Source organism: Oncorhynchus nerka, linkage group LG25, assembly GCF_034236695.1.
Source record: "Oncorhynchus nerka isolate Pitt River linkage group LG25, Oner_Uvic_2.0, whole genome shotgun sequence".
Lineage (NCBI taxonomy): Eukaryota > Metazoa > Chordata > Actinopteri > Salmoniformes > Salmonidae > Oncorhynchus > Oncorhynchus nerka.
In genome coordinates, this window is record NC_088420.1 from 10,782,414 (window position 1) to 10,795,115 (window position 12,702).

The 12,702-nt window shown below is 43.2% G+C and overlaps 1 protein-coding gene across 4 annotated transcripts in view; it reads right to left on the reverse strand.

Moving 5' to 3' along the window:
• LOC115109033 (PEX5-related protein-like) overlaps nucleotides 1-9,934 on the reverse strand; it is a 187,585-nt gene extending 177,651 nt beyond the window's left edge. For all 4 annotated transcript variants that reach the window (XR_003860468.2, XM_029633584.2, XM_029633583.2 and 1 more), the window contains exon 1: nucleotides 9,411-9,934. Coding sequence is in view for 3 of the 4 variants with exons in the window: in XM_029633584.2 (XP_029489444.1) it covers nucleotides 9,411-9,431 (21 nt within the window). In the remaining variant the exon portion in view is untranslated. The remainder of the gene's footprint in view (nucleotides 1-9,410) is intronic.
• Between the last annotated feature and the right edge of the window lie 2,768 nt (nucleotides 9,935-12,702).

Sequence of the window (12,702 nt, forward strand, 5' to 3'; positions counted from 1 at the left end):
TGGATAGTTGCCCAACAGAGCCTGGGAGACAAGGTAACCAGAGTCAATTAAGCACAGCTGACGGTACTAATGAGATACTCTCCTTCCCCTATAAAAGAGAGAATGGAACCAGAAGAGAAGGGGGAAACTATCTCTGGAAGATGGCCACCGAGAGAGAGAAGCTGTGCTGAAAGAACCACTAAGACGGTGACAAAACCGTGATTTATGTTTGTTGTAGTTTAAAGATTATCCTATTGTGTTCTTGTTTCATCTGGAGAAGAAGATGTGTGTTTTTCCTTGGAAGATTTTTCATTGATTATGTTTGAATGTTTTTGTTGACAAAATACTCTCAATAGAGAACCGTGTTCAATCAGAAAAACCTTTTTCCTGACTCGTTTATTCCACCTTCCCGCTTTAGAGTGACGCCTAATTACTTGGTACGCTCACATAACCAAAATGAAATCATCCGTCATTGTAAATGTTTGATTATTTGTCCAATGTATGGGGCTGTGTTATTGGAAACAAAGATCAGATTTTTTAAATCGGGGAAAAAAATCTCTCCAGTACTCCCCCTCTTTCATGCACACGGATGTGAAGCATATACACATGCGAACACACACACACACACACAGAGACAGACACAGACACAGAGACAGACACACACACACACAGAGACAGACTACTTCCGGCGCCGACTGAGATGGCCGCCTCGCTTCGCGTTCCTAGGAAACTATGCAGTTTTTTGTTTTTTTACGTGTTATTTCTTACATTAGTACCCCAGGTCATCTTAGGTTTCATTACATACAGTCGAGAAGAACTACTGAATATAAGATCAGCGCCAACTCACCATCAGTACGACCAAGAATATGTTTTCCGCGACGCGGATCCGGTGTTCTGCCTTACAAACAGGACAACGGAATGGATCGCATGCAGCGACCCAAGGAAACGACTCCGAAAAAGAGGGAAACGAGGCGGTGTTCTGGTCAGACTCCGAAAAAGGGCACATCGCGCACCACTCCCCAGCATTCTTCTTGCCAATGTCCAGTCTCTTGACAACAAGGTTGACGAAATCCGAGCAAGGGTAGCATTCCAGATGGACATCAGAGACTGCAACGTTCTCTGCTTCACAGAAACATGGCTTACTGGGAAGACGCTATCCGACGCGGTGCAGCCAACGGGTTTCTCCACGCATCGCGCCGACAGAAACAAACATCTTTCTGGTAAGAAGAGTGGCGGGGGCGTATGCCTCATGACTAACGAGACATGGTGTGATGAAGGAAACATACAGGAACTCAAATCCTTCTGTTCACCTGATTTAGAATTCCTCACAATCAAATGTAGACCGCATTATCTTCCAAGAGAATTCTCCTCGATTATAATCACAGCCGTATATATCCCCCCCAAGCAGACACATCGATGGCTCTGAACGAACTTTATTTAACTCTTTGCAAACTGGAAACCATTTATCCGGAGGCTGCATTCATTGTAGCTGGGGATTTTAACAAAGCTAATCTGAAAACAAGACTCCCTAAATTTTACCAGCATATCGATTGCGCAACCAGGGGTGGTAAAACCTTGGATCATTGTTACTCTAACTTCCGCGACGCATATAAGGCCCTGCCCCGCCCCCTTTCGGAAAAGCTGACCACGACTCCATTTTGCTGATCCCTGCCTACAGGCAGAAACTAAAACAAGAGGCTCCCACGCTGAGGTCTGTCCAACGCTGGTCAGACCAAGCTGACTCCACACTCCAAGACTGCTTCCATCACGTGGACTGGGACATGTTTCGTATTGCGTCAGATGGAAATATTGACGAATACGCTGATTCGGTGTGCGAGTTCATTAGAACGTGCGTCGAATATGTCGTTCCCATAGCAACGATAAAAACATTCCCAAACCAGAAACCGTGGATTGATGGCAGCATTCGCGTGAAACTGAAAGCGCGAACCACTGCTTTTAATCAGGGCAAGGTGTCTGGTAATATGTCCGAATATAAACAATGCAGCTATTCCCTCCGCAAGGCTATTAAACAAGCTAAGCGTCAGTACAGAGACAAAGTGGAATCTCAATTCAATGGCTCAGACACAAGAGGCATGTGGCAGGGTCTACAGTCAATCACGGACTACAAGAAGTAACCCAGCCCAGTCACGGACCAGGATGTCTTGCTCCCAGGCAGACTAAATAACTTTTTTGCCCGCTTTGAGGACAATACATTGCCACTGACACGGCCTGCAACGAAAACATGCGGTCTCTCCTTCACTGCAGCCGAGGTGAGTAAGACATTTAAACGTGTTAACCCTCGCAAGGCTGCAGGCCCAGACGGCATCCCCAGCCGCGCCCTCAGAGCATGCGCAGACCAGCTGGCCGGTGTGTTTACGGACATATTCAATCAATCCCTATACCAGTCTGCTGTTCCCACATGCTTCAAGAGGGCCACCATTGTTCCTGTTCCCAAGAAAGCTAAGGTAACTGAGCTAAACGACTACCGCCCCGTAGCACTCACTTCCGTCATCATGAAGTGCTTTGAGAGACTAGTCAAGGACCATATCACCTCCACCCTACCTGACACCCTAGACCCACTCCAATTTGCTTACCGCCCAAATAGGTCCACAGACGATGCAATCTCAACCACACTGCACACTGCCCTAACCCACCTGGACAAGAGGAATACCTATGTGAGAATGCTGTTCATCGACTACAGCTCGGCATTCAACACCATAGTACCCTCCAAGCTCGTCATCAAGCTCGAGACCCTGGGTCTCGACCCCGCCCTGTGCAACTGGGTTCTGGACTTCCTGACGGGCCGCCCCAGGTGGTGAGGGTAGGCAACAACATCTCCTCCCCGCTGATCCTCAACACGGGGCCCCACAAGGGTGCGTTCTGAGCCCTCTCCTGTACTCCCTGTTCACCCACGACTGCGTGGCCATGCACGCTCCAACTCAATCATCAAGTTTGCGGACGACACAACAGTGGTAGGCTTGATTACCAACAACGACGAGACGGCCTACAGGGAGGAGGTGAGGGCCCTCGGAGTGTGGTGTCAGGAAAATAACCTCACACTCAACGTCAACAAAACTAAGGAGATGATTGTGGACTTCAGGAAACAGCAGAGGGAACACCCCCTATCCACATCGATGGATCAGTAGTGGAGAGGGTAGCAAGTTTTAAGTTCCTCGGCATACACATCACAGACAAACTGAATTGGTCCACTCACACTGACAGCGTCGTGAAGAAGGCGCAGCAGCGCCTCTTCAACCTCAGGAGGCTGAAGAAATTCGGCTTGTCACCAAAAGCACTCACAAACTTCTACAGATGCACAATCGAGAGCATCCTGGCGGGCTGTATCACCGCCTGGTACGGCAACTGCTCCGCCCTCAACCGTAAGGCTCTCCAGAGGGTAGTGAGGTCTGCACAACGCATCACCGGGGCAAACTACCTGCCCTCCAGGACACCTACACCACCCGATGTTACAGGAAGGCCATAAAGATCATCAAGGACATCAACCACCCGAACCACTGCCTGTTCACCCCGCTATCATCCAGAAGGCGAGGTCAGTACAGGTGCATCAAAGCTGGGACCGAGAGACTGAAAAACAGCTTCTATCTCAAGGCCATCAGACTGTTAAACAGCCACCACTAACATTGAGTGGCTGCTGCCAACACACTGTCATTGACACTGACCCAACTCCAGCCACTTTAATAATGGGAATTGATGGGAAATGATGTAAATATATCACTAGCCACTTTAAACAATGCTACCTTATATAATGTTACTTACCCTACATTATTCATCTCATATGCATATGTATATACTGTACTCTAGATCATCGACTGCATTCTTATGTCACTAGCCACTTTAACTATGCCACTTTGTTTACTTTGTCTACATACTCATCTCATATGTATATACTGTACTCGATACCATCTACTGTATGCTGCTCTGTACCATCACTCATTCATATATCCTTATGTACATATTCCTTATCCCCTTACACTGTGTATAAGACAGTAGTTTTGGAATTGTTAGTTAGATTACTTGTTGGTTATCACTGCATTGTCGGAACTAGAAGCACAAGCATTTCGCTACACTCGCATTAACATCTGCTAACCATGTGTATGTGACAAATACAATTTGATTTGATTTGATTTGATTTGACACACATACACACACAGGGTCAGACACACATACATACACACACAGGGACAGACACACATATACACACACAGACACATACTCACACAGAGACAGACACACACAGAGACAGACACACACAGAGACAGACACACACACAGACAGACAGACAGACAGACACACACACACACACAGACAGACACACACAGAGACAGACAGACACACAGAGACAGACACACACACAGAGAGACAGACACACACAGAGAGACAGACACACACACAGAGACAGACACACACACAGAGACAGACACACACACAGAGACAGACACACACACAGAGAGACAGACACACACACAGAGAGACAGACACACACACAGAGACAGACACACACACACTGAGACAGACGTGTACAGTAAATGGAGGCCAGAAAAACATTCATCAGATATTCAAAGGATGCTCAATACAGAAAAATGACAGTCATTATTGCAGCTTGGATTCACACTCTCCATTCGTAGTATATTACAGTTCTGGAAAGGTGTTCCATCTAATCAAATAGATTCAAATGTATCTATAATTAAATGTTACAATACATTGTTTGACAGTTTTTAATAAGCTCAGCCTGGAGAGGCCTTTGGTACATAAACAAGTTTATAAAAGTGGTTGTTTGGATCCTAGATGGTGATTGGACAAGCAGCGTTCCAAGCTGTGCTGTATTGGCGTTCACTGGCACACTATGCCTGCTAACAGTTCCCTCTGAAAATGATCACTGCGCCTCCATAGGAATGTCATGTTCATGTTGCTGTCCAAATCATCTGTTGTATTTATCTCAACTCACTCATTATTTCCCCTGGCTTTAGTTTGGTACAGCAGGGGTTAATATAAGCCTAGCATTTAGTTTGGTACAGCAGGGGTTAATATAAGCCTTGCAGTCTCCTCTCTGACCTCGGAAACAATGTTCAATTTTGAATTTCGAACAAAGCCATTTACCTGTGACTGTATTCATGATACAACACTACCTCGCGTACCTTATTGCTTAAAAGTCGCTCTGGATAAGAGCGTCTGCTAAATGACTTAAATGTAAAATGTAAATGTAAGTGTTGTGTAATGAATTGGTTGTATAATGAATTTAATCAGTGGAGGCTCCTCGGAGAGGGGAGGGGAAGACCATCCTCCTCAGTGAATTTCATAGAAATAGTGAAACTATTTAAAAAAGTATCCTTTTTAGTTAAAACTATATTAAATATATTCACATGTCATTAAATAATTGATTAAAACACACTGTTTTGTAATGAAGGTCTACAGTAGCCTCAACAGAACTCTGTAGGAGAACACCATGATGAAGCCGGAGGACTGCTAGCTTCTGTCCTCCTCTTGGTACATTGACTTCAATACAAAACCTAGGAGGCTCATGGTTCTCACCACAGACTTACACAGTAATTATGACAACTTCCGGAGGACGCCCTCCAACCTATCAGAACTCTTGCAGTATGAACTGAATGTTGTCGACCCAATAAAAGGATCAGAATATGAATATAGTACAGAAACACAAGCTACAGCTATCTAGCACTGCAGTGCATAAAATGTGGTGAGTAGTTGACTCAAAAAGCGAGATAGACAATAGTTTAACAGTTTTGAACAAATTAATTTCTTCAAAAATGAAGGAGAAGCAAGAGAGAGAGAGCACCTGACTCTAACAGAGAGGGATGCTACGTTAGCTAGCTGGCTATGGCTATCAAACACTAGAACTCTTCCAAGTCATGGTAAGCTTTTGGTTTGATTAATGTTTTGTCACTGGGGCCCGTCGGTTTTACTGCTAAACAGCTTGCTGTACACTACACTGCATGATTATAGCGGGTTTATTAAACTTCTTATGGCTGGGGGCAGTATTGAGTAGCTTGGATGAATAAGGTTCCCAGAGTAAACTACCTGCTACTCAAGCCCGGAAGCTACGATATGCATATTATTAGTAGATTTGGATAGAAAACACTCTGAAGTTTCTAAAACTGTTTGAATGATGTATGTGAGTATAACTGAACTCATATGGCAGGCAAAAACCTGAGAAAAAAAATCCAAGCAGGAAGTGGGAAATCTGAGGTTTGTAGGTTTGCCTATCCAATATACAGTGTCTATGGGGTCATATTGCACTTCCTAAGGCTTCCACTAGATGTCAACAGTCTTTAGAACCTTGTTTGATGCTTCTACTGTGGAGGATGAAGAAATGAGAGAGGATTGAGTCAGGGGTCTGGCAGAGAGCCACGAGCTCACTCAGGCGCGCCCCCGTGAGAGGTAGCTTCCTTTTCGTTTCTAAAGACAAAGGAATTATCCGGTTGAAACGTTATTGAAGATTTAAACATCCTAAAGATTGATTCTATACATCGTTTGACATGTTTCTACGAACTGTAGTGGAATTTTTTTATTTTTCGTCTGGCCTACGCGTCATGAATTTGGATTTTTGAAATAAACGCGCGAACAAAATGGAGGTATTTGGACATAAATTATGGACTTTATCGAACAAAACAAACATTTATTGTGGAACTGGGATTCCTGGGAGTGCATTCTGATGAAGATCATCAAAGGTAAGTGAATATTTAGAATGCTTGTCACGAATATTACCGAAGGTGACTCCCCTTCTTGTTCGGTTGGCGCTCGGCGGTCGTCGTCGCCGGTCTACTAGCTATCGCTGATCCGTTGTTCTGTGTTCGTTTAGTTCTGTCTAATTGGTATCACCTGTTTCTTGTTTGGTTGTTAGGATAGGGTTATATATAGTCTGTTCAGCCCGCTTCTGTTTCGTGCAGGCTTGTTCTCCTGTTTCTTTGTTTGAGTGTATTTTGTTTGCATTTGGGTTTCACGCTGTCCGTTTATATTTCTGTTCATTTGTGTTTCCACTTTTGTACATGTGATGTTTCCAGGACATTAAAGCGTGTTGTTTTTCCCACATCCTTTGCTCTCTGCGCCTGACTCCACACCTCTTCACTCATTTACACGTCACAATGCTATTTCTGACTTCTGTTGACTCCACAACATGGCGGGTACCTGTATGGCTTGCTTTTGTGTCTGAGCGTCATACTTGTACGAACAAAACATACATGTATTGTGTAACATGAACTCCTATGAGTGTCATCTATTGAAGATCATCAAAGGTTAGTGATTCATTTTCATCTCTATTTCTGCTTTTAGTGACTCCTCTCTTTGGCTGAAAAAATTGCTATGTTTTTCTGTGACTAGGTACTGACCTAACATAATAAGATGGTGTGCTTTCGTCGTAAAGCCTTTTTGAAATCGAACACTGTGGTGGGATTAACAACAGGTTTATCTTTAAAAGGGTGTAAAATACTTGTATGTTTGAGAAATTTTAATTATGAGATTTCTGTGGTTTGATTTTGGCGCCCTGTACTTTCACTGACTGTTGTCAAGTCGATCCCGTTAACGGGTTCTCAGCCGTAAGAAGTTAACGTGTTAGTTCTAATAGATAGCTATGTTATCTATGACGTATTAGTTAATACGGTGTCATCGTGTGTAGCGGTTAGCGGTTATGGTATGAAGGTTTGGATTGGAAGTTTTTTTTTGCCTGGTCACAGACAGCTGTTGTAATGTGCACTGAAGTCCATAAGCAAAGGGAAAAGGTGAGAGGAGAAGAGCGCGTAGATGCGAGAAGAAATTATAGAACGAGTAAATGATCATACTGTTTGTATGTGGCTGCTATGGAAGTGAACTGTGTTTGCGGTGATCAGGGGTATATTCATTCCACCAATTCTGTTGAAAAACGTTTCTTAAATGGAAGTAAATGGAACAAAACGGGCACTATATTTAATATAGTTCTGAATTTGTCCAATAGAAACCCTTGATTGCAACTGTTGGACTAATGACTACACCTTAGATCAGCTAGACGCAGGCAATAGTGTGTAAGGCAGTATTGAATGTGTCACTGTCTGTCACCTTGATTAAAAAATATATATATATCTCAACCTGTGCACCTACGTTGTAAACATGAATTTGTAGGCTAGGTTGCAACGTCATGATGGGTATAGGGAAAATGTTAGTATCATGTAGTAGCCTAAATCTATTGATGTTACATTGAGCTGGGTGAATGGAATATGAATGACATTCATCCAAATAGACTTTAATAGAAATAAGGCCATGCTCATTCTTTTTTTTTTTTTACGATCTCCATCATCTTAAATGGCACCGACCACCACTGATTTGAATCCATGAATCAATTATTTATCTAATCAACAAAATCTCGACAAGTCATCAATCTTGGTACAGCTTGTCTTCAAGAGGTTTTATATTGTGATTTGTCATTTTACTGACAAAAAGATGACCATGAAAGGGATGGGACATAGGTCTGGCAACAGTATGACATTCATTCACTGAACGTGTACTTTTGATTACTTTCATGATATGTTTATTTATTTGAGCACTCTTATAGATATCATGACTACTGTTAACCGGTTTCACTGTTTCAAACTCACTGAATTGTATGAGGGCAGAGCTCTCTTGAGGTCAAATGAACTTTTATCATATGTCGAGCATTTGAATGATAATACTTTTGATTGTGGATCATATAAATGTCATAAATAAACTATTCAACTTGAGCAAAGAATATCTTCCCAAAGAATTTGACATCAGATTCCTGTATCTCCCATGCCATTGTTTCCAGTCACGTCGACATAATTGGAACGCTTATTTGACTTTTTGTTGGCGCAATTATGTTTACATGCAGGAACATGGGCTACTCTGGGGACAGAATTTTATCTCAATAGAAACCAAGCTGTCGAGACAACGGTGGTCGTCAAGGTGAAACTATAGGCACCGCAAGTGCCCTATATCAAGGCTGCGCTCTACATTATTCAATAAAACGCACATGAAACATAAAAGAGGTTCAAATGTACGTCCCGGAAGTCAATTATTGCCAACATGACACTATGAATTGTTTCTTGTTTATTTAAATAGCGCTGCATTTTCTATAGCAGCAGTTGAAGTGATCATATCATTATCGGAGAGCGCGAGTCACTACAGTCTGTGATGGGACAAAATAAACAGACCCTGTCGCGTTGCTATAAAACATAGGTCCTACGGGCAATTTATTTTTACAGTCACGACACCACAGTGGTCATCGTCTAATTGTCTCCTATTATTCCATTATTAGGCTACCTCATATTCCCTATGTAGAAACGTCCTTGGCATGAACTAGGCTACATGATAAATCACCTTCTACAGAGTTGACATGTAAGCTATTCAACATCACCCTCATACACACATAGAATGCATTTATATTTCAAAAGAACAAAACATCTTACCTGCAAATGACCCTGGTACATATTGAGCTTGAAGTCAATTCCTGATTCTGCGACGATGGATTTTTAAGCTACTTTAAGGCTCGCAATACAGATACAGTAAGCGACACTGGGAGTGTCCATACGTACGAAGAGTTCTGGAACAAGAGGCAGAATGTTTCAATTCGCTCAGAAGTGCAGGCTCCAATTGAGTCTTTGAATGTTACGCCAAGGAAAGGAGCTGTCCTCGCTTAAGGTGCTGAAACGTAAGTGTTTTTGTCATGTATTTTTTTGCCGGTATTTGAAAGGTAGCCAGGCGACAGCACGGGAGAGATAAGTGCACTACCAGAACCCACTTCAATGCGAGGCGCCCAGAAATCTTCACGGCGCTGCCAAAAGCTTCTGGGTCCTCGGCTTTGGATGGACAACAATTCAGTTAGTCAAGTAAAATCTCCCGTGTTATGTCTTCATTGTGCACACTACCGCTCTCCGCCTCTCGACCGTGGCTTAATAATTGTTTTGACGCTTCTTATAGTGCACTCCTCTCTCCTGCTTACCAACCTTCCTCATCTGGGCGCCGCTGGAGCCGCCTCCTGGATTCACGTGCTCTGAAGTAGGAGCAAGTTGAAATTGGGGGCAATTCTGACATTTGGAGCTTGTTTCAGGCGGTGTGCTGCAGGTATTACTATATATTCTGTAGGTATAGGCTAGAGTATGTTTTGGCGCCTACATATCTATATTTTCAGGTTTATATGAAGCCTTATAATAACTGTTTGCCATCTTGCTGGAAACCAATGAATGCACTGTAATTGCACTGTAATGCCAAACCTTTGGTTAATAATTTATATATATATATTGGGCCGACATTATTCTGCTATACTGTACATTGTCCAATTAGTTCTAGTATGAAGGATTACATAACACGATGTATGCAAATCGGATGATTCCCTTCAAGGTAATCTTGATGATGTAAACTACAGAGTGGAATAAGGCATGCTAGTGCACCGTGATGTTGATCTCTTGATGATGTAAACTACAGAGTGGAATAAGGCATGCTAGTGCACCGTGATGTTTATCTCTTGATGATGTAAACTACAGAGTGGAATAAGGCATGCTAGTGCACCGTGATGTTTATCTCTTGATGATGTAAACTACAGAGTGGAATAAGGCATGGTAGTGCACCGTGATGTTTATCTCTTGATGATGTAAACCAGAGTGGAATAAGGCATGCTAGTGCACCATGATGTTTATCTCTTGATGATGTAAACTACAGAGTGGAATAAGGCATGCTAGTGCACCGTGATGTTTATCTCTTGATGATGTAAACTACAGAGTGGAATAAGGCATGCTAGTGCACCGTGATGTTTATCTCTTGATGATGTAAACTACAGAGTGGAATAAGGCATGCTAGTGCACCGTGATGTTTATCTCTTGATGATGTAAACTACAGAGTGGAATAAGGCATGCTAGTGCACCGTGATGTTTATCTCTTGGCCAATTAAGAAGTAAGACAGGATGCTTATTTAACGAGACATGTAGTGATAATGGGGAATCAGTAGCTTAATTACAGTGCAGCACATGGAGTAACAATAATGTTATCAACATGAAACAAGAACAACATATGTTTGCAAGAAATTGTAGTGAATTGTTTGACCAATTATAATTGTTGTCCAAGCCGCTCATACGACCCTGCCTCACACAGGAAGCGACGCAGGTCCTAATCCAGGCACTTGTCATCTCCCGTCTGGATTACTGCAACTCGCTGTTGGCTGGGCTCCCTGCCTGTGCCATTAAACCCCTACAACTCATCCAGAACGCCGCAGCCCGTCTGGTGTTCAACCTTCCCAAGTTCTCTCACGTCACCCCGCTCCTCCGCTCTCTCCACTGGCTTCCAGTTGAAGCTCGCATCCGCTACAAGACCATGGTGCTTGCCTACGGAGCTGTGAGGGGAACGGCACCTCAGTACCTCCAGGCTCTGATCAGGCCCTACACTCAAACAAGGGCACTGCGTTCATCCACCTCTGGCCTGCTCGCCTCCCTACCACTGAGGAAGTACAGTTCCCGCTCAGCCCAGTCAAAACTGTTCGCTGCTCTGGCCCCCAATGGTGGAACAAACTCCCTCACGACGCCAGGACAGCGGAGTCAATCACCACCTTCCGGAGACACCTGAAACCCCACCTCTTTAAGGAATACCTAGGATAGGATAAAGTAATCCCTCTCACCCCCCTTAAAAGATTTAGATGCACTACTGTTCCACTGGATGTCATAAGGTGAATGCACCAATTTGTAAGTCGCTCTGGATAAGAGCGTCTGCTAAATGACTTAAATGTAAATGTAAATGTTGTCGAGTAACAGTGAATGATACCAAAATCTCCGCGTCGTTCGGGTTTGGCCGGGGTAGACCGTCATTGTAAATACGAATTTGTTCTTAACTGACTTGCCTACTTAAATAAAGGTTAAATAAGAAATATTTCAAACGTTTTTTTTTTTAAATATGCCACATATGTAATGTAATTGATATCAGGTACTCTGCTATATGATCACGTGGTAATATCTTTCTCTATAATATACTACATGAGACAGTATAACATCAATTTTTAAATTATTATTATTTTTTTAAATTTTACCTTTATTTAACCAGGCAAGTCAGTTAAGAACACATTCTTATTTTCAATGACGGCCTAGGAACAGTGGGTTAACTGCCTGCAGAACGACAGATTTGTACCTTGTCAGCTCGGGGGTTTGAACTCGCAACCTTCCGGTTACTAGTCCAACGCTCTAACCACTAGGCTACGCTGCCGCCCCAATAACGCTTTCCTTGCAAATTAACACTTGTTACGCGAACCTGTAAAAACACAATTATGTTGTCAGATGTGGGATTTGTTAATTTAATTTATTAACAGGGTTTGCCAATATTCTTGAAATATTGTCACAACCAAAATCTCTCGTGGACAGAGCTAACTAAACATAATTGTTGCTGTAGAATATGTTGGGAATTACTGGGATGTTCGGGATAAGAGCAGGGGTTGTTAAGGTGTTTAGGTTTTTAGTCACTGGTTATTTGGACAAATCACGATTTCGCATGTGTTAGCATCTTTCAAATTTCGAAATGGCAGGGTACATTCGGCCCATATAGTTGACCCTATCTTGGAAAGATAAAGGGTGCTCATGGACCAAGCCGCTCATGGACCAGAACCAAGCCGCTTTGGACCAGAACCAAGCCGCTTTGGACCAGAACCAAGCCGCTCATGGACCAGAACCAAGCCGCTTTGGACCAGAACCAAGCCGCTTTGGACCAGAACCAAGCCGCTCATGG